This window comes from Nannospalax galili, unplaced genomic scaffold (assembly GCF_000622305.1).
Source record: "Nannospalax galili isolate Female #2095 unplaced genomic scaffold, S.galili_v1.0 scaffold291, whole genome shotgun sequence".
Taxonomy (NCBI): domain Eukaryota; kingdom Metazoa; phylum Chordata; class Mammalia; order Rodentia; family Spalacidae; genus Nannospalax; species Nannospalax galili.
The window spans coordinates 2,953,114-2,975,035 of NW_008330588.1; the positions used below are offsets into that span (position 1 = coordinate 2,953,114).

Sequence of the window (21,922 nt, forward strand, 5' to 3'; positions counted from 1 at the left end):
TATAAAATCTCATTCAGTTATATCTTAGGGTACCACAGTTGATTAAAAAAAAGTTTCACAAATATAAGTATAATTGAACTTACATGAATACAAAAAGAAATTTAAAGAGAAAAGGGGGCGGGTACTGTGAACTAGGTGGAGGGAAGTGGTAGAAATGTCTTGAGGGTCACAGTGAGAACTTCTGCTGAGTGAGCTACAAAGAAAGGGGTGCATAGATGGGAGCAAGGTCCTGGGAGTGGAGATTACAGAAGGGTCATACACTTATTGATGGGCCTAGGACATGGTGTGCCATGTGTGTCACTCAGAGGGATACAGAGGGGAGGATAAAGGATGCCATAGAACTGAGAGGCCAGGATGTAGAAGGACGTTTGGGTGGGGGCTAAAACCACCTAGTAGGCAGATTCATCAGTGGGTTAAGTTGCTTCCCTCAAACCTGATAACCTGAGTTTGATATTTGGGATGCATATGGTGGAAGGAGAGCACGCCTACCAGTTGTCTTCTGATCTCCACACGTATATATTGTAGCATGCCAGCAGCCAACTTGGAGTCTGTCAGCATTTAGCTCTCCACTGAGGCAGAGGGGAGGTGGACCCCTTGTCTCTTCTCCACAGGAAAGCCCACTAGCTGAGTGTCCACTACACACACCCACAGCTCACAGCAAACATGACTCATAGCCCTTGCTTGTGGGGACTGACAGAGTAGCTGGCTTGGGGCTCCCTCTGGACATTTCCAAGCAAGTGAATTCCCTTGGAAAGAGTGTCCCTGTCTGTTAAAAAGCCTTTGGCCATGGATACGGAACATTAGGACTTACCAAGGGGCTGTGGAGCCTCCATTGTCAAGCTAGCATGACCCTGCCTGTCTCCAAGGAATTCTGTGTTAGGGTCGAGGTTCTCACATGGGCTGGCTAAGGTTGACTCAGGGAAGGTGCATGGTTCATTCCAGAACTGGGCAGGAGATGCAGGGCTGATTCAAACTCAGGCCCTGGGGCTGGAGTTTACATTTTTATCTACATGATGTCATCCCTGACATCATAAGCTCCGTGAGGACAGGGATGTACGTTAAACCCATTCATGAGAAGACTGTGATCTGACATTGTTCTTGGAAGTTAGCATGCCTCCTGTCCAGAATCAGCAGCCAGTGAATTTGTATGACTGGTGTGTCCACCTCCTCCCTGGCCCCTTCTTTCCCATCTCAGACCCCCAGTACTCTCACACCACCCTGGGCCCTTCCTATCCTTGGGAGCCTATTTCATCTTAAAGACATTGTGATTGTGATTTGTATTGACCGTGAGGAAAGCTGTTTATTTAACCTAATCTAATGGCCCTGTACTGGAGTGGAGGGTCATACCCCTGATCTTCATGGGTGTTTTGTGAGGGGAATAATAGACAAGTGGTTTCAGTTGGACTGGCCTAGGCTGTATGGGAACAATACTGACCATGACTAGTGATGATTAACCCTTAGTCCTGGCAGGGAGTACTCATATACCTGGCCCCAGAGGTGGGTTATGAGTTGGAGCCATGTAACTGTCTTCATCCCCTCATTGCTTCTGTAGATCATCCTGAACTTCACATCCATGGACCTATACCGTAGCCGCCTATGCTGGTATGATTACGTGGAGGTACGCGATGGCTTCTGGAGGAAGGCGCCCCTCCGAGGTAAAGGGCACAGGCCACTGGCCTCCTCAGCCCCTAGTTCCTTGTTAGAACATTCATCATCCTCTGGGGCCCAACACTCTATGAAGGTGACAGCCTAGTGTGAGATCTTCAAGCTCTGATGTAGTTTGTCCCAGTTAATTCCATCACTGACTAGTGGTGTGACAGTGGGCAGGTCTTGTCTGTGATTCAGTCTCTGAGTCCTCAGTATAGGCTTCTGGGCCTCCCTCAGGGGAGGGTGGGAGAGTCACAGGAGTCGAAAAAGATGTCTAGCAGGCTGTTCTGCACACCCTATAGCTCCAGGCTCACACCCTCATTGGAGCCATTTCAGAGGATTTCCTGTATTTGCAACTTTTGGATGCTTATGATATGAACTGGCTTAAAACCAATTGGGCAGGCTCTTAACTCACCCTTGAGGACTCTGGGAATGGAACAGTGGCCTGACCTGTTTGTTCTAGATATTTTGTCACTTGTAATATGTATGGGGGGGGCAGGATATGTGTGTGTGTGTGTGTGTGTGTGTGTATCTGTGTGTGCGTGTGTGTCTGTGTGTCTGTGTCTGTGTCTGTGTCTGTCTGTGGTGAGAGGAGCAAAAGGGGCCAAAGACATAGGGCAAAGCTATGCATAACGGTGCTGTACACCATTGGGAGTACACTGGGGAGACTGAGGCAGAAGGATCCAGAGTTTAAGGCTAGCTTGGGCTATGTAGCAAGACCCCTGTCTTAACAACAAAACCCAAAACACTACAGGACACAGATGCAGTTCAGGGCATAAAGAATTAGACAAAGCCAGTCTCTTGTCACCAGAGGACAGCCACATTAATCCTGAAAAGTTGTGTGGCACTGTTCATTGTCCCATTTGGATGTAATCCTAAGAGACTCAGGGCTGCACTCCCAGACTCAGCACCTTTGCCCCTTAGACTGCTGGGAAGACACAGGATGCATTTCCGATAACACACTCTTCCTCCATTTCTGATATACTAGTTCTGGTTAGTCATCTAAAGCAGCAGTTGTTACGACACTTCTTCTGCAGCGTGTTCGGTCTCCAAGACGACATTTTCTTTCTCATGACTGACATTCCTAGGCCAGCCTCCTCTGTGCCTTACTGAAAGTTGAGAAACACCCAATCTTACTAGAAACATACAAATCATCCCCAGTCAATTCTTGACTGCAAAGAATTCCACAGATGGCCAGCTTTACCCCTTGTGTTGTCTCTTGTTGGGTTTTATTTGAATGTGATTATTTTCTGGCCTTGTCCCCAGATTCTGGGGTTTGGGGTTCTAAAGGCAGCCCTGCATTGACCCATTGAAGGCATGCCTAGGAGAGCATGCTATAACAGTACATGCTGAGAAAATGTTTCCTCCTTGTTACTTTTTTGCACAGAGACCTCATAAAGAAAGGTCAGTAATGATGGTAACGTGTTCTTTTAAAAGGCCAGTAAACCTGGGGACTGGAGGGATGCTCAGTGGTTAAGAGCGCTGGCTGCTCTCGCAGAGAACCTGGGTTCAGTTCCCAGCACATGGCAACTAACAATTTTCTGTAACTCCAGTTCCAGGGGATCCAACGCCCTTTTCTGACCTCTGCTGGCATCACACAACACAGGTGCACATACACACATGCAGGCAATACACTCATACACATAAAAAAATTTTTTTTTTGCAAAACATAAAAATAAAAGACCAATAAAACTTTAATTCCAACATTTGGGAGGCTGAGATCAAGGAACCAAAAGTAAAGTTCAAGGCCAGAGGCTGGGGATGTAGCCCTGCTGGGAGGGTGCTTGACTAGCTGCACAAAGCCTTGAGTTCAATCCCTAGCACTGCATAAACTGGGTGCAGTGTCTCGTGCCTATAATCTCAGCACTGGGATTGTTGAACCAAAAGTTCAAGGCCAGTCTGGGCTATATCTTCAAACAAAAGAAGGTCATTAAGAAAGGAAACATATCATCCAACCATGTCCTGCCCCTTAAAGGGTCTCTAACTCTTCTGGTGGTCTTAGGAATATAAGTAGGATGGCTGCAGACTGGAGCCCTGAGCCCCCTGGGGCTTATATGAGCAGACATAGGGCTCAGGAGTCCTCTGTCCCCACTGTCTACAGGACGGTTCTGCGGGGGCAAACTCCCTGAACCCATCGTCTCCACCGACAGCCGCCTCTGGGTGGAATTTCGCAGCAGCAGCAATTGGGTCGGAAAGGGCTTCTTTGCAGTCTATGAAGGTACAGAGGGAGGGGAAAGGGGCCCATGGACATCCCAGAGCTACTCCCTCCTGGTGCCGCCAGGGTCCCATCTGTGGATCCTCCAGGGAGGAGGCAGAGAGACGGGTGGGATCAGCAGAGTGGGCATGGGGGAGTAGGGGTCGTGGGAAGGGCTGGAAGAGTGGGGAAGGAACACTTTAAGCAGGGCAGAAAATGACCACCATTCCCTCCCCACCCTGTGTTCCCAAAGCTATCTGTGGTGGTGATGTGAAAAAAGATAACGGCCACATCCAGTCACCCAATTACCCAGATGACTACCGGCCCAGCAAAGTCTGCATCTGGCGGATCCAGGTGTCCGAAGGCTTCCACGTGGGCCTCACGTTCCAGTCCTTTGAGGTAGTCACAGCCCCTGTGTTCCAACCCTCCAATGCCTCTGTTGGCCTCCAGGACAGCCTGTCTCCCTGCAGGCTCTAGGGACTGGGGTCCTGGCAGCCAGAGCTCCTTCCCCTGATGGAGCCTCCGACTCTTAGATTGAGCGTCATGACAGCTGTGCCTACGACTACTTGGAAGTTCGTGATGGGCACAGTGAGAGCAGCAACCTCATTGGGCGCTACTGCGGCTATGAGAAGCCCGATGACATCAAAAGCACATCTAGCCGTCTCTGGCTCAAGTTCGTCTCCGATGGATCCATTAACAAAGCTGGCTTCGCAGTCAATTTTTTCAAAGGTACCTGCTCCCCTGTCTCAACTCCCCTTGGGTGGTCATCAAGCTCCTTCATTCCTTCATCATTCATTTATTCAGTGTGGAAAAATGAAGGACGTAATGGCCGCAGCACTAGGGCATGCTATTAAAGATGCTGTAGACAAACAGGAGAAAAGGTCAATCCTGTGAGGTGCAGAGCTGTGGATTTTTTTTTTTTTATCAGTGTGATCTACAGCACAGTAGTCCCCAAGCCCCAGTTCCTCACCTATACAGTGGGCACCATAACTGCCCCCATCCTAAGGTGTCATGAAGTTAATGAAGGAGAAACGAGAGGACTGTATTTGGCAGGGACTGTGCACAGGAAGTGGTGGCAGCTGCCAGCCAGCCCCTATGCCCAGAAGGAAGGCTTCACAGGTTATTCTTGTGGGGTTCTAAGCTGTCATGGTGACCAGGGGGCTGGCTGGCTGAGCAGACAAATGAGGCTTCTAGCTGAATTTCCCCCTGCTATGGGAGTGGGCTTCAGGAGCCCTGGAGAACCCTGGGTTTGACCCCCAAGCACAGAGCAAGAAGAAGGAGCAAGGCCTGGCCTGGGTTCTGTGACACCTCTTCCTTCCCCACAGAGGTGGATGAATGCTCACGGCCCAACCGTGGAGGCTGTGAGCAGCGGTGCCTGAACACCCTGGGCAGCTACAAGTGCAGCTGTGACCCGGGGTACGAGCTGGCCCCCGACAAGCGCCGATGTGAGGGTGAGTGCCTGCAGTGCCTCTGGATCACTGGCCCTTTGCCTTTGTATAGTCCCATCCTTGGGCAATCTGAAGGGGTTTCCTAGCACCCCTCCCAACTACAGGTGAGACACAGAACACTTGAGTGTGAGGTACACTGGCTGCAGGGGTTTTATTCTGACTCCTTTGTTAATGCTGATCTTGACCTAGTAATTAATGTCATTACCCTCTCCACAATTTGGAAGCCACTGTTTTGGGACAGACTATCTCAGCCTCTATGCTGGTGACGGTACTTCAGGATAACAGCTCCAGGGTGGGATCTTTCTGTGTCTCTGAGAAGCCACTCTTAGTACCTCCCAGGACTTCCCACTTGCACCACTCCTTGTCCCCTCTTGACCCTTTCCAGAAGATTTCTGGCCCATTCTTGAGCAGAAGTGATGGACATGGCTATACATGTGCGTCCCCCACCACTCCTCCTCTTCCTCCTCTGGGCTCACCTCCAGAGAGGCCCCACAACTCTCACTTGTCTCCTCCTGTCTGTCCCACACCTCTGTGTTAGATACACACACACACACACACACACACACACACACACACACCCATCTCCTGACTACACCCCAACCTAGGCCTAAGGCCCTTCTCTAGTCCTGGTCAATAAGACCACCTCCCTTGTTCCTTCAGCTGCCTGTGGTGGATTCCTCACCAAGCTCAACGGCTCCATCACCAGCCCAGGCTGGCCTAAGGAATACCCTCCCAACAAAAACTGCATCTGGCAGTTGGTGGCCCCTACCCAGTACCGTATCTCCTTGCAGTTTGACTTCTTTGAGACGGAGGGCAATGACGTAAGTGCCCTTTCAGCCAAGGTGGGCAGGAAGGTGTGGGGCACAGGGACTCAGCTCAGTGCTGGCCTCCTCCCATTGGGAGAGATTCAGATACAAAGATTCTGAAAACAAAGAGGAGGAGACTTGGGAGACTTGAGAGGCCTTGAAGGAGTGTCTGCAGGTGAGACTGGGCATCGAGTTGGAAGCCTATGGAGTGAGGCAGGGCTTGGGGCCAGCCACCCTGGGGCTTTGTGGTGCACACAGGAGAATATGATGGGGGAGCGGCTGTTTAGCCTGGCAGCTTTATAGGGAGGGAGTGGTCACCAGAGGCTTCCTGGAGGAGGCAGCCAGAGTTGGACTCCCCCTGCAGGTATGCAAGTATGACTTTGTGGAGGTACGCAGTGGACTCACGGCTGACTCTAAGCTGCATGGCAAGTTCTGTGGCTCTGAGAAACCAGAAGTCATCACTTCCCAATACAACAACATGCGTGTGGAATTCAAGTCCGACAATACTGTATCCAAAAAGGGCTTCAAGGCCCACTTCTTCTCAGGTAATACTGGATTCCCTGGCTTCTAGCCCTAATTCCCACAAAGGATGGGGCTTCCCTGCCCCTCCATTCCAGTCCTTGGCAGCCCTATCTAGTGCCTGGCCTGCCCCCTGCTTCTTCAGTTCACCATCTACCACTACACCAGTCCCTGGGACATCTGAATCTCTTTACTCTGAGTCCTTAAGACCTTAGTTGTGCCAGGCCTAGGGCAGAGCAGAGCATTGGAGTACAGAAATGAAGGGAGAGGGTGTTCCAGATATCAGGAGCTTGTAAGCCAAGGCCTGAGAGGGCAGGCCCTGGAACAGGGAGTTCAGTTGCCTGAAAACTCAGGGTCAGTGGAGAAGAGGAGCCTGTTTGCCTTGGACCATGTAGGGCAGATTATCTGGTAGCAGCTGGGCTTCTAATCAAACCCTGCCCAGCCCACTGGGTTCATGCTGGGCCTTCTACTAAGAGAAGTCACTTCCGCCCTTCAGTACCAAAGCCGCCCACTCCCCTGCCCATGGGTGGGGACTGGGTCCTTTAACACAGTCAACCAAGTGCTGCAGCATGGAAGGCCTGGCCTCATTCATTCCTTGGCCTCATCTAGCCCTTCTGAAGGCCCTCTCTGGGTGGTCCAAACCCATCTTCCCCCAAGTTGGACCTCCAGGGTCTTGGGAGACCTTTCCCCTGCCTTAGGAATCCCTAAGTCTTTGGCCCCAGGCTAGTGTGAGGTAGCTGGTGCCTCTAGAGGCAAAAGGGCCCAGCCCCAGCAGGGAAGGGAGGGACGGCTCCACAGTGGAGTGTGGAGAGAGCCAGAAGTTGGTGGGCTGACTACAGCAGATGGCTTTGTGGAGGAGTGATAGGGACTCTCACCCCAACTTCTGGTGGGGTGGGCCTAGGGGGGCCAGGAAGCAGGAAACCCATGACTTTGTCCACGCCGCCTCCCTTCTCCCCTCCTCACCCAGGGTCCTGCATCCTCCAGCCCCCATGTGGCTGCCCTGCACCCTTGCCTGTCCTACCTGGATGCCATGCACCCGTCCCCATGCACTGGTTCCCTGCTTGGCACTGCCAGCTGCCCTACTCTGCTTAATGTTGAGCTGCTGCCCAGCCCTCTGCCACACTGCTTGCCGAGGCCCTCCCCCTGTAACACCAAGCCCTCCTTCCCTGGGCCAACCTACAAGTCCTACAAGGTGCTTTCCAGAGGGCTGAGGGGATGTAATATTGCCAGTGTGGGCTCTTCCCCAGAGAAACCATTACCTGCTTACTTTTGTCTATTCTGCCCTTTTCTTGCTCCAGTCTCGGAAGGGACAGGGGTGATACTCACATCTGTCCGGAGTTACTGCCTTACCTCCCCATCTCCTACATAACACTCAGCCCTGCACACACATGCACACATACGTGCACACACACATACATTCACTGCCCCCGTTGCACAAGAAAACCTGCAGAGGACCCTCACCGGTGGGCATCAAAGTTCAGCCTCAGGGCCTGGGGCATCTGACTCTGGTCCCCAGGAGGGGGCTGTGTGGACTTTTGGGACACCCATCGAGGAGACCCTAAGCCAAGAAGGAGAAGCGAGAGCCTGAAGACCTTCGGTCTGACCCCAGCACCTTCGGGGCATTTGGGCACTGTAGGGTGAGTGCCATCTCCTTGTTGGGGTCCATGCCACCTCCCCTCCCCTCACCCCCCTGCAGTTTGTTCTCCAGTCACTGAGGTGAGCCATCTACTCCCCAAGGTGTGCCAGAGCCCTGTCTCGGATACTGAGGCAGCCATCCTCAGAAGTGACTTTCCCTCACTTATTTCTTTAGCCATTCACTTACCATTGATTTGGCTTTTATTTTACCCCAGCTGTGTTCTACACACTACGCTAGGTGTCTGGGAAGCAAATATGAAGAAGGCACAGGGGTCCAAACATGCTAGGGAAGTCTTTGGTCCATGAGCTGCGCTCTTGCAGTGTCCAGCATAATCCTGGGCAACCAACATTCACCTCAGGGGATTTCTTACAGACTAGTGCAAAGACAGCTTCCTTGGGTCCTCAGTCAGGTTCTCTGATGTTCAGAGAAGGAGCCCTTGGGAAGGGACTTGACTTCACCTCTTAGCCCCATGCTCCCTTGGACTCTTGATGGGTCTGGCCCACCTGAGCCTGGGTGGGAAAAGCAGGGCCTTCTGGGAGCCAGTGCTCTAGCCTTCAGGCTCTTCTCCTGAGGGAAACTAGGAACAGGGTTACCCTATCACAGACTGCTCTGGCCTAGGGAATGCCAGTAGCCATCTTTCCACTTCATGGTTCATCTCTGGAATTCTGGGTGTTCATTGGAATCCACATACCTCCTGAGCGCCTGCTTCCATGTCAGGCATACCATCCCCGAAATGATCACCAACTTAGAACACAGGTTGTGGCTTGTGACTGCATCTTTGCAAGCACTCACATGTGCATGTCTGTGTGTGTATGTGCATGCATGTATGTGAGGGGGCCTGCCAGCATGTAAGCAACTCCATGTGTGAGTGGGCTGCTGATGGGCACAGGCACATCTGCATGGATGTGTGTTTACTTCCACATCTAGGTCCTCAAGTCCCCACATATGTGGGTGTGTCTGTCTCCCTGTAGTGTCTGTGCCTGTGTTTCTATCTGCATATGCTTACACACACATATATGGTAGTAAGTCGTGTGGGTCTTGTGTGCGCACCCACACACAGATGGGTGGATAGGTGGTATGTGCATGGCTGAGTCTTTGCTTCTGCATCTGCATGGTATACTGTAGGAGTCTGTGTTTGTGAGGCCTGTCACATATACTTGTTTGTCTATGTTTCCATATGTTCCTCCATACACAGGGCTGTGTGGGGGTGCCTGTGTCTGTGGCTGTGTCCATGTGAGCATGTGTCTGTGTCTCACACACTCTGTATGCAGCTGTTAGAATGAGAGGGCGAGCAGGGCTCTAACCCTCTCCACACATAGCTCCCTTTCACCAATGACTTTCAGTTTCTCTTCTCCAACATGTACACATCAGAGCGTGTCATCCCTCCAGCCCTTCTCCCTGCCACAGGCTCAGTCTTGTCCCCTGTTGCTGTGCCTCCTCCCACTTGCTAACCCAGCCTTAGTGACATGGCTGTCCTGCATGTGGGTCCACCTGCCCTCCTGCCCCATCCTTCCCTGCCAATGGTCTCAAGGCCCTGGGTCTGGTTTTCACTGCTTTCCCTCCCTGGTCCCTGCCCTCCACCCCCACCCCTTGGTCCCTTTTCTCCTTCTCTTTCTCGTTTCAGAAAAGAGGCCAGCTCTGCAGCCCCCTCGGGGACGCCCCCACCAGCTCAAATTCCGGGTGCAGAAAAGAAACCGGACCCCCCAGTGAGGCCTGCCAGGCCTCCCAGACCCTTCATTACTCAGGAAGCTCACCTCGGATGGAGTGGGCTGGGGGCTTCGGAGCCCACCCACCCCCTGCCTCCACTCTGCCATTCCGGCCACCTCCTCTGGCTGGACAGAACTGGTGCTCTCCTCTACCCCTGTCCCCCTCAGCCGACAGGGGAACCTTCCCCACCCCCTCCCATTTTGATGGTGTCTGTGACATTTCCTGTTGTGAAGTAAAAGAGGGACCCCTGCGTCCTGCTCCTTTCTCTTGCAGTCTGCTTGTCCGTGTGTCTGTTTTTCCACTTGTCCGTCTGTCCAGTAAGCAGGTAATGGTAGAGGTCCCCATTCTGGTCAGCTCCAGACCCCAGCCCTCCCTCCACCCACTTCTGCCCACCTCTACCTTCTCTGCCCACAGCGGGGTGGGCACCACTCAGCTGGCTCCCCTGATGCAGTGTCCAGAATCCCATCATCGCCTTGATCTCCCACTCCCCACCCAGCTCTGCTGGCTGTCACTGGCTCCTGCACACTTCCTCCCACTGGGAGGAAGCCCAGCCAGGCCTCCTGCTTCCCCCAGCGTGACCAGACCTCAGCCCACACTGACCCACTGCTCTTATTTGCTCCCCTGCAGACAAGGATGAGTGTTCCAAGGACAATGGTGGCTGCCAGCAAGACTGCGTGAACACGTTTGGCAGCTATGAGTGTCAGTGTCGCAGCGGCTTCGTCCTCCATGACAACAAACATGACTGCAAGGAAGGTAAGGCCTGCACAGAATCTGAGAGTAATGGAGAGGGTGACCAGATCTTGCCGTGCACCTTGCACTGCGCAGGGACATCCTGGGGGAATGGAAGGCTGGCAGCACCATCTTCACTGGCCTCCATTTCCTCATGGAACCAGGGGTCACTGCCTGCGGCCAGTGTATTTCACCTCCCAGCCCATGCATAGGTGGCCCTCCGTTCCTGTGGTACCCAGGTCATACACACTGGTACTTCTCGCCCGTCCACATCAGGAGAGGAACTCTCAGCTGCTGAATGTCCATTCCTGGGCTCTTAGAATAAGGCTCCAAGTCTTTCTGTTTGTCATGGCCCCCTTCTGTCATGAAGAAGAGAGAGAATGGTGTTAAGAGCACAGACTTTGGAACAAGGTTACCTGGATCTGTTACTTAGCTAGAGATGTGCCCTTGAGTGAATGCTTACTCATTCTGTGCCTGGATGCTTTGTGTATACAATGAAGATCATGTTCATAACTATGTTAGAGGGGTGCTAGGAAACCATGAAGTGCTCTGAGCAACCACAGTTGTATGCATTACCAGGATTGGTCACACTTCTCACCCATAGGAGCACACAGAGGAGGGCTGCTGCTTTCCTGACCTTGAAGCCCTGAACATACATGTTAAGCACCCCTATTCAGAAAATTCAAACCTCAAATGTTCTAAAACCTGAAACTTTTTGAACACTAACATGATGCCACAAATGGAAGATTCTGTTCCCGACCTCACATGATAGACTGTAAGCAAAACACAAGCACACTAAAAATATTATGTAAAAATATTTTCAGGGGGCAATGAGATGGTGCACCGGGTAAAGGTATTTGCTATGCAAGCCTGACAACCTAAATTTGATCCCCAGAACCCAAGTAAAAGTAGAAGGAGAGAACCGACTCCACAAAATTGTCCTCTCACCTCCATACATGTGCCGTGGCATGCACACATCCATATATACATTACACAAACCAATAATACTAATTTTTTAAAATACCTTAATGCCAGGCATGATGGTGTGCATCTTTAATCCTAGCCCCTGGGAGGCAGAGGCAGGCAGATCTTTGTGAGATACAGGTCAGCCTGGTCCACAAAGTAAAACTTCCAGGCAGGCTGGGACTAAGAATACCCTGTTCAAAAAAGCCAAAACCAAGAAAAATCAAAACAACAAAAATAACTTCAGGCTATGTGTATAAGGTGTATATGAAATATGAATGACTTTAGTTTAGGCTTGGGTTCCATTCTAAGATAACTCATTATCTGCATGCAGTTACCTACATTCCAATATTGGAAACACTTTTGGTCCCAAGCATTTTGGATAAGGGATATTCAGTCTACTTAAAGACAGCTCTCTTCCCATCACTCACAGCATCCAACGCCTCTTTGAACATGATACAACACTGCTCCAACTCATTAATTCCATGCCATGTCCCTTGAACAGACACAACTCTAGCAGTCTAACAGGCCTGCTTGTACCACTGAATGTTTGTGTGACTTAGGGTGAATCATTTCACCTCTCTGAGCTTATTTCTTCATCCATTACATGATAAACAAACAAAATCCTACTCTTCAGAGTGCTAAGCTTTATTGCCCTTACTCTGAGCACTGAACACAGTACCTGGTAAGTGACTCTTCACTACATTAAGTGGACAAGCCAAGTATAAGTAAGTTTCTGAGCAGAACTGAAGCACCCGATGAACCTGTGGGAAATTGAGAGCTTCCACCAGCCACTCAGGGTGCCAAGGTATGGAGCATCTGCCTTACAGCGCCTACTTTTAGTTAGCAGAAGCCTTGTTCTGAGGTTGTCTAAAATGCACTCTGTTTATATAGTCTAAGTGGAAAGATTTGGGTAAGGAAGCCAGACCAGGCCTTCTTGAAAGGGGAAGGGCTCATCTTTTTTTTAAAAAAATATTTACTTATTTAATTTTTTATGTATATGAGAGTTTTGTCTGCATGTATGTAGGCACATATGTGCAGTGCTGTGGAGGTCAGAAGAGGTCGTCAGATCCCCTGGAACTAGAGTTACAAATGGTTGTTAGTTGCCATGTGGGTGCTGGGAACTGAACCTGGGTCCTCTGCAAGAGCAGTCAGTATTCTTAATTCCTGAACCATCTCTCCAGACCCTTATCTGCTCATCTTCTGGTTGGTTCTCTTGGAAACAGTCCTGGTCCCTCACTCAGGGTTAGGCTGATGGTAGATCAGATCACATCTCTAGCCCCCAATGGAGAATCCAGTGCTGTGCAGAAGGGAAGGCACGCAGACGTTAAGCTGAGGAGAGACATGGGGTGCAAAGAATGCAGAGCAGGGAAGCCAGTGTGGAGTTGGGGACGGCAGAGTGGACATAAGAAGCTGCAGGCGAGGGATGGGGACAGCCCACATCTCAACAGTAGAGAGACAGGCCTTGAGCTGTCTGTACCAGGGACTCAGAGTTTTCTGAGCGTTGGATTCTAATCTCAGTGTGTGGCCTTTGTCTGCCCATCCCTCTTTTCTCCCTAGCCTCATAACTGGCTGTCTGCTTTCTGTGTTAGTCAGCTTTGCATCACCCCTAACTATCTGAAGAAAACTTAAAGAAGGAAAGATTTATTTTGGCTCACAATTTCAGAGGGTTTGGTTCATAGTTGCTTAGTTCCATCACTTTGAACTTGAGATAAGGCCCAAATCATGGCAGACAGTGCATGATGGAGTGTCAAGCAAAGCTGCTCAGCTTGTGACTGGGAAGGGGAGGAGGTGGAGAAGCAATGGCCAGGGATGAGATCCACCCTTCAAGGGCACACCCTCTGTGATGTACTTCCTCCAACTTGGCTCCACCTCCTAGAGTTTCCACCCTCTCCCAATAGTCCATTCAGTTATGAGCCCATCAGTTGATTAATCCATTGATGAGATCAGAGCCTTCATGATCCAGTGACATTCACCAAATCCACATTGCATGGGGCTAAAGCCTGCATCTCATGAGTGCTTAGATGACATTTTAGATCTTTTTTAAAAAATATTTTATTTATTATTTTTATTTTATGTGTATGAGTGTATTGCCTGCATGTATCTGAGTGCACCCGCGTTGTGCAATGCTTCGGAGGTCAGAAGAGGACTTCAGATTCCCCTGGAACTAGAGAGTTAAGGATGGTTCATAGCCGCCATGTGGGTGCTGGGAATCGAACCTGGGTCCTCTGTAAAAGCAATCAGTGCTCTTTACTGCTGAGCCATCTTTCCAGCCCTGACATTTTAGATCTTAACCATAGTGTTTGCCCTTGAAGGTCCTGCTAGTGTCCGATCATGAACGGTGATTATTGGCTTTTGTTTTGTCCAGGCTAGTCTTGACCTCATAGCAATGATCATCAGCTTTTACATGTATATTTGGGATGTCACGCTTTGAGTGGAAGTCAGATTACTGTAGACGGAGGAGGTATAGGTAGTGAGAATGTGTGGCAGAAGCTAGAGAGCCTAGAAGAACATGGGGAGGCACTTCAGGATGTGCTGAGTTCGGGACTGCAGAGCTGGGAGACAGTGGCCATGGGTCCTCTGTGGTGTGAGAGTTCCTGGACTATTGTCCTCTTCTGAAAGGACAGTCCATCCTCACGGAGAGGAAGGGTACCTCCTCAGAGGCCCCAGAGTAGGAGGAAAGGGAAGGCAGGGAAAGTTCCCATCTGAGGGCCTTATTTCTTCAGGAGGTGGGAGGAGGGCTGATGGTCTGCTGCTGGAAGGAAACGTGGTTGAGACAGTTGCCTGAGGAGAAGGCTGAAGGTTTCAAACAGTTCCTGAGAGATGGAAGTGGTAAAAGATAAATGAAATAGGTATCTGGTGGTCTGGGGGCCCACGACTCCCCAAATTGGATTTCTTTCTATTTTTTTTATTTTTTGTGTGTATGTGTTCAAGTGTGTGTGTGGCATGTGCTTGCATGTGTGTGCATATGCAAGTGGAAAACAGAGGCTGATGTTGTGTGTCTTCCTCAGTTACTCTCCACCACATTTTTTTTTCCACTATCATCCACCACATTTTTTGAGACAGTGTTTTCCACTGAGCCTAGAGCTCAATGAATTGGCTAGACAAACTGACCAACAAGCTTCAAGGATCCTCCTGTCTCTGCCTCACAGTACTAGGATTATAGGTTTGTACTTCTGCACCTGAGTCTTATGTGAGTGCTGGGGATCAAACTCATATTGTCATGTTTGCACAGCAAACTACTAACTGAGCCATCCCTCTAGCCCATTTTTTATATTTAATTTCATTTTTGTAACATTGGGTATTGAACCTAGAACCCTGTACCTGCCAGGCTACAGCCCCAGCCTTCTTTTTATGTTTTATTTTGAGACCTCTCTTTAAGTTGTCCATCTGGCCTTGAACTCACTCTGTAGCCAAGGCTGACCTTGAACTTGGGATCCTCCTGCCTCAGCCTCCCAAATAGCTGGAATTACAGCCCAACTGTAATTCTAGATAGAGTGATAAAGCGAAGGGGAACCAAGCCAGTATGGGTATCACTCGTGAAATCCAGCTACAGAGGGAAATCAGCTAATTCTGCCATTAGAGGAAGCTAGCTCTCTAGGTCTGTGGGTTCCTTGTCTGAATTCAGCCAACCTCAGTTTGAGAATACAGTGAGTCCTAAAATGGTTCAATCTGTATTAATGTGTGCAGATTTTTTTCTTGTTGTTATTTCCTAAACAGTGTAGTGTATCACTGGACATAGTGGTAGACACCTGTAATCCCAGTACTCAAGAGGCAGACATAAAAAGATTATGTGTTGGAACCTGCCTAAGTTACACAGAAAACCTGTCTCAAAAAAAGGGGAAAGGCTAGAGAGATGTCTCAGTGGTTAAGAGCTACACATAAAATAAAAATAAATAAATAAAATTTAAAAATCAACATGTCAACATTTACATTGTGTTAGGTCTTATAAAGACCCAAGAGATGATTTAGAGTAGATAGGAGGGGCTGAGGATGCAGCTTAGTTGATAGAGCACACGCAAAGCCCTGGGTTCAATTATCACAACCATACAAACTGGGCCTGGTGGCTCATGCCTATAATCCTAGAACTCAGGAGCTGAAGGTAGGATAATCAGAAGTTCAAGGTCATCCTTAGCTACATGACAGGCTTGAGGCCAGCTTGGGCTACATGAGACACTGTCTTGAAAGAATCAAAGAAGGGGCTGGAGAAGTAACTCAGCAATTAAGAGCACTGGCTGCTCTTGCAGAGGACCCTGGTTAAGTTCCCAGCACTGACATAGCAGCTAACAACTGTCTCTATCTCTAGTTCCAGAGGCTCCAACACCCTCTTCTGTCCACTGTGGACACTGCACATTTGTGGTGCACTTACGTACATGCAGGCAAAAACACTTATGCACACAAAATAAAAATAAAGAAAGAATGGGTTTTTTTAAAGGGAAGGAAGGAGAAAGAGGGAGGGAGGGAGGGAAAGAGAGAAGAAAAGAGAACAGAAGGATGTGTGTGGGTTCTATGCAACTACAACACTCTTTTGTATAAGAGATTTGAGCATTGTGGATTTGGGTAGCAGTGAGGGGTCCTAGATCATATCCCCTATGGATACCGAGGGACATCTATAAACAGAGAGAGCAAACAGTAGAGGTCTCGGTATAGTGGAATACCCATTTTGAGGAAAGTGAAGGCCTGAGCACACTCAGAAAAAAAAAAAAAAAAGATGGTCGCCACCAAGAGGGTCATGCATTGCTGGTAAAACCAAGGTACACTTGTGAGGAGAAAGAGAAAAACCAGCAGAGCTGAGAAAGCCAGAGGTCAGAAAGGCTGTGACAGGCTGGCCAGCTGTTTAGGAGTAAGGATGGGGATGACTGGATTAGGTGCCAAAGTCTCTGTGACTACTGCCGCTTCCGGGGCCCAGTGGATGACATAGCCTCACACATAACACACAAAGTTTCCCAGGCTGTAGAGTGGAGAAGAGAGCAACAGGGAGACACTTTGGTGTGAGAGCTCCCAGGCAGAGGTGGTGTGGCCAGATGGTCACAAAAAGGTGGAAGACTTACTTACTCAAGGTGGGGTGCTTACCCATTTGCTGCCACTGGGGGCCTCAGTGAGGAACCAGGAAGTTAGATTCTCCCCCAGATGAGTAACAGAACGAAGAAGAAATGATGCCTGTCTTAAGTCCATTTTTTAAATGGAGCACAGGAGACAGCAAAGGAGGGGGCAGGAGGGAAGGGCCTTCTTCACAGGGCATCTGAACGTGAGGTCCCTGGTGATCCCCTTCCATCTCTCACATCTCACTCACAGCCGGCTGTGACCACAAGGTGACATCTACCAGTGGCACCATCACCAGCCCCAACTGGCCTGACAAATACCCCAGCAAGAAGGAATGCACGTGGGCTATCTCCAGCACCCCTGGGCATCGGGTCAAGCTGGTAAGACAGCCTGTATGGGCACCCTGTTCCTCCATGCCATGTGGTCACTTGTGTCTGCCATCTGCCATGATCTGTGTGAATTAGAGGTACTGGCTATAGACGGGACTGACTGACTAAGCCCTGCCGTACCCATCAATGTGAGGACAAGTCTTACTGGTCAGAAGCCCTCTTTCCTTATCAGGGGGTGTCTCTGGCACTGCCCTGAGTCCTTGCTCACCATCATTACCCACTGTGGTTGCTAAAATAGTTGTGTATGAGTTGGGGTCTGGAGGTATAGATTTGGGGATCCTTGCTGCAGCCACCCCCAACCACGCCTCTAATCTGTTCTCTCTTCTGCTCTCCAGACCTTCATGGAGATGGACATTGAGTCTCAGCCCGAGTGTGCTTATGACCACCTTGAGGTGTTTGATGGGCGTGACACCAAGGCACCAGTCCTCGGCCGTTTCTGTGGCAGCAAGAAGCCAGAACCTGTCCTGGCTACAGGCAGTCGCATGTTCCTGCGCTTCTACTCGGACAACTCTGTACAGAGGAAAGGCTTCCAGGCATCTCATTCCACAGGTAAGGGCAGCCTCAGGCCAGATGCTCCCTGCACATTGCCATTTGCTCAACATGTATTGCTGATCCTGTTTCCAAGCCTAGCTTTGAGTTTACAAAGGGCTTTTGAAGTGGGATCTTGTGAAATTTCCCCCGTCCACATTGGCATGTCAACTGGCTTTGTTGTTTTGCAGATTTTGTTAGGCTACCATACAGTAGAGATTTCACTGGTGTAGCCCCCTATCATGCCTAGAATGCGTATTAGCTAGCAGCAGGTGTCTTGTCCCTTTGGCTCCTACAGTCTTTCTGCCCCCTCTTCTGCAGCGTTCCCTGAGCCTTGGGCATAGAGATTGCATTGTAGATGTGTCACTCAGGACTATGTACCTCAGAGTCATTTATCCTCTGTTTCTGTCTAGTTGTGGAACCTTGTAATAGTCTCCATCTGTTGAAGACTGCATGAACAGAACCCTGTGGCCCCAGGGTCAGTAGTTGTTCTGAGAACTGGTCAGCAGAGTGAACACTGAGGAGTGGGGAAGAAGTCATAAGGGTTACAAAAGTCAGAAAGCAGGGCACAGTGACAGTGACCTGGGGAAGGGGTGGTTAAGGAACCTGGAAATGGGAAGTGCATCCCTGATTGTCCCCACTGTTGCATAATTAGTGACACATCAGCCTCGGCCCACCCATACTCCATCCCCTATAATGTACTTGCTCATTTAATTCCACAGATATTTATTAGCATGTAAGTGTGTGAGGCAGCATTCTAAGTGCAGGTCAGAAAATGAGCCTAGCCGTTAAAAGATCCCAGCTCATGAGGAGCTTGGTCTTCATCATTTGTTTATTTGACCACTATAGAGCTGTGCCTGTCTCAAAAGACCAGAGGGCATGGGGAGATGAATCAGACACAAGCTTTTACCCCACCCACCCCAGGAACTTCTCCATCCAGGAGAGAAATAAGCCAGGCATGCATAATCACTGCAGGATACAAAAGGTGACATGGGCAAAAAGAAAGGAGCCTGACAGGAGAGCTAGTAGAGTCACTGGGGGTGAGGCTGGGGGACTGGAACTCCAGCACAGCTCAGGGTGTACACTGGTGACAGCAAGCCTCCAGGTCTGGGTGAAGCACGCAGGGTGTGAGGATGGCAGTGGGAACCATGTGGCTGCAGAGAGAGGCTAGAACCCAGTTCTGGAGGCCAGTGTGCAGGGCAACGATGCGAGTTGCAAGCTTCATAGCCTCTTGGGTGGGTCCTGAGTCACTTGTGGGGTGTCCCCAGAACTGGTGGGCCCACAGCCTGCCTTCCTGCCCTTTACCTCCGTCCTGACCAAGGTCTTGCTTGGCTCCCTTCTCACCCCTTCCAGAGCCCCTGAACACAGTGTTCAGGAGGAAGGCCAAGGATATCCAGAGGAGGATGGTCATGATGCATGCTGTTTGCCTTGCCCAACACAAGGTCACAAACCAGAAGCTGGAACTCTATCTGGCTTGCAGCCCTCAACATTTGACCCACAGTCTTGTGTTTTCTTATTTTTAAACTTGAACCAACACTTAAAAAGCAGTTTGCACATAAAACCCAGGTGTATAACTTCTCTCTTGAACGTGGAAAGCTCTGGTAATGTGTGGCCACATTCTTCCACAACAGCCCTCAACTGGAGCACAGGAGCAATTCCTTTTCAGATAAAGCACATCTTTCCCAACTCTATTACCCGTGCAACCTCTTCCTCAGGGTGCCTCACCCCAGAGTGTCCCCTGGCCTCTTCTTTAGGCCTCTGTCCAGAGGTGGCATAGTAGGCACTTTCTTAAGGCTGTCTTAGGTCAGGTCCCACCCATCACTGGCCACAGGCATCTCTACCCAGAATTCATCTGTCTGTGGTTCTGGGTGGTGCTGCACAGTGCTCTACCTGTGGCGGTACTCATGGATGGTGGTCGATCTTGTCATGCCCTACAGAGTGTGGAGGCCAAGTTCGAGCAGATGTGAAGACCAAAGACCTTTATTCCCATGCCCAGTTTGGTGACAACAACTACCCTGGAGGGGTGGACTGCGAGTGGGTCATTGTGGCTGAGGAGGGCTATGGTGTAGAACTGGTGTTCCAGACCTTCGAGGTGGAGGAAGAGACCGACTGTGGCTATGACTACATGGAGCTCTTTGATGGCTACGACAGCACAGCCCCAAGACTGGGGCGCTACTGTGGCTCTGGGGTGAGCACCCTCCTGGCCCCATACCTCACACTGCCCTGAGACCCTCATCCTAATCTTGAGACCCAAGATGATACAGCCAGTGCCCCTAAGAGGCCTAGAGTGCTAGGCTGAGTGGCAGTCCATGTCTGGCCTTCTGCAGAAGCTAGAATGCTCAGCCTGGGGACACTCAGAGAGGCCACCATACCCTGGGCCATTCCTACCCAAGAAACGGGGATCTTTTCCAGACAATGTAGAAGTTTCCACAGTCTCTGGCCTGTGCCCCACCGTGACCTAGGCCTACTCCAGAACAGTTTGGTTTGGCCTGCAGGGTTGTATGTGTCTCAGAGTGGTGGTGGGGGGGATGACAGAGTTCTCCCTGAACCACTCAACCCCTGGCCCTTGGCCCCACAGTCTAAACTGGGGGGGGGGGGGTGGCAGAGGTTAGGGCCAGAACCAGGGACAGAGGACCTTGCTCTAAACACCCTCATCTTTTCCTCTACCTGTCTTTCCCCTGGTGAGAGATCAGTGAGAGCCAAAACTATTGTTGCTGCTGTCCAAGCAGGTTCTGGGCTTTAGTTTTCATTCTTTTTCTTTCTTTCTTTATTTATTTTTTTTTTGGTCTTTTTGAGACAGGGTCTCCCTGTAGCCCCAGCTGTCCTGGAACTCACTATGTAGACCAGGCTGGCCTTGAACTCACAGAGATCCGCCTCCCTCTGCCTCCCAAGTGCTGGGACTAAAGGTGTGTGCCACCACACCCAGCCTCAAATACTTTTCTAGTTTCCTTTCTGTTCTTGTGATAAAATACCTGACCAAAAGCAACTTGGGGAGGAAAGGATTTATTTGGCTTTACAGTCTGTCATTAGGGCTTTAGTTTTCATTCTTTTTCTTTCTTTCTTTATTTATTTTTTTTTTGGTCTTTTTGAGACAGGGTCTCCCTGTAGCCCCAGCTGTCCTGGAACTCACTATGTAGACCAGGCTGGCCTTGAACTCACAGAGATCCGCCTCCCTCTGCCTCCCAAGTGCTGGGATTGAAGGCACGTGCCACCACACCTGGCTAGCTCTCATTCTTTAAGAGAGCACTTGGAGAAGCTGTGGGTACAGACACTTTTGCCAGCTTATATAACCAAGGCCAAGCCTAGCGCATTATCCTTCCCCAGCTCTATCTCACACACACATGCACAGACTTTCTCACAAGTGTTCACACTCACACGCACATTCTGATGCAGTGTCTGGCTCCTGCCTCTGGTTTCTCTTATGCTGCCCCAAGAAGGGTTAAACTTCCCAGAAGCAGTCTCAGCTGCAGGGTCCAGAGGCCGAGTTTCAGCCTTGTGTGAGCAGCAGGGTCTAGGCCAAGGTAGAGCAGGCTGTGGGAGACCATGCACAGCCTCTGGCCTGCCCAACTTCTCTGTTACCCCCTTGGCTGCAAACCAGTGTCACCTCCCTACAATGCCTCTTCCTTTGAGACACACCAAATGAAGTTTCTCTAAGGGGCTCTTCCAGGGACTTCCCCAGCTGTAATCAAGGGACGGAATGTGGGGAAGCAACCCAGGCAGGGCTTCCTGGAACAGTTGCTGCAATGTCCTCAAGGCATTCAGGACTAAGTCCTTCTATGACTGGGAGGCCAGGACATAAAACCACTAAGAAGAACATCACCGGTCCTCCTCAGCCCCTAGCCCCTGGCCCAATGCAGCGCCCCAGGGCCTGGAGTCAGAGCAAAGATTGGGGTCAGAGCCGGAATCAGACCAGGGGTGACAATAGGCCGGGAACAGCAGAGCCCAGGTCTGGGGTGACTCCTCCCTGAAGCTTCCTGCTTAGCCCAGCAGGCAGAGAAGTGGTGCTCCGTCTTCCCTAGGTGTCCCCCAAAGCAAAGTGGCCGCCACAACTTCCACCTTCATCTTCTCAGTGCCCCTTCTAGAACTGGGGAGCAAAGAGCTTGCCCTGCTGTATGCAGTGGAGTGACATTAGGCCCAGACAAGGAGGTGGTTCTAACTAATTAGTAGCAAAACTAGGTGAAAGGCTGGGGTGGGGAGACGGATCAGGCAGTAAAGTGCTTGAGCTCCAGAACCCACATTTGGAAAAAAAAAAAAAAAAAAAAAAAAGGGCTGGAGAGATGGCTCAGCGGTTAAGAGGTTAAGAGCACCAGTTG

At 50.4% G+C, this 21,922-nt stretch overlaps 1 protein-coding gene across 1 annotated transcript in view; it reads left to right on the plus strand.

Annotated features, from left to right (window-relative positions):
- Positions 1-21,922, plus strand: part of Bmp1 (bone morphogenetic protein 1) — a 50,855-nt gene that overhangs the window by 26,696 nt on the left and 2,237 nt on the right. The window contains exons 10-20 of the mRNA XM_029554602.1: positions 1,553-1,655; positions 3,749-3,865; positions 4,095-4,240; positions 4,375-4,570; positions 5,167-5,292; positions 5,950-6,110; positions 6,460-6,640; positions 10,585-10,710; positions 16,945-17,072; positions 17,417-17,630; positions 19,547-19,797. Of these exons, the coding sequence (XP_029410462.1) occupies positions 1,553-1,655; positions 3,749-3,865; positions 4,095-4,240; positions 4,375-4,570; positions 5,167-5,292; positions 5,950-6,110; positions 6,460-6,640; positions 10,585-10,710; positions 16,945-17,072; positions 17,417-17,630; positions 19,547-19,797 (1,749 nt within the window). The remainder of the gene's footprint in view (positions 1-1,552; positions 1,656-3,748; positions 3,866-4,094; positions 4,241-4,374; positions 4,571-5,166; positions 5,293-5,949; positions 6,111-6,459; positions 6,641-10,584; positions 10,711-16,944; positions 17,073-17,416; positions 17,631-19,546; positions 19,798-21,922) is intronic.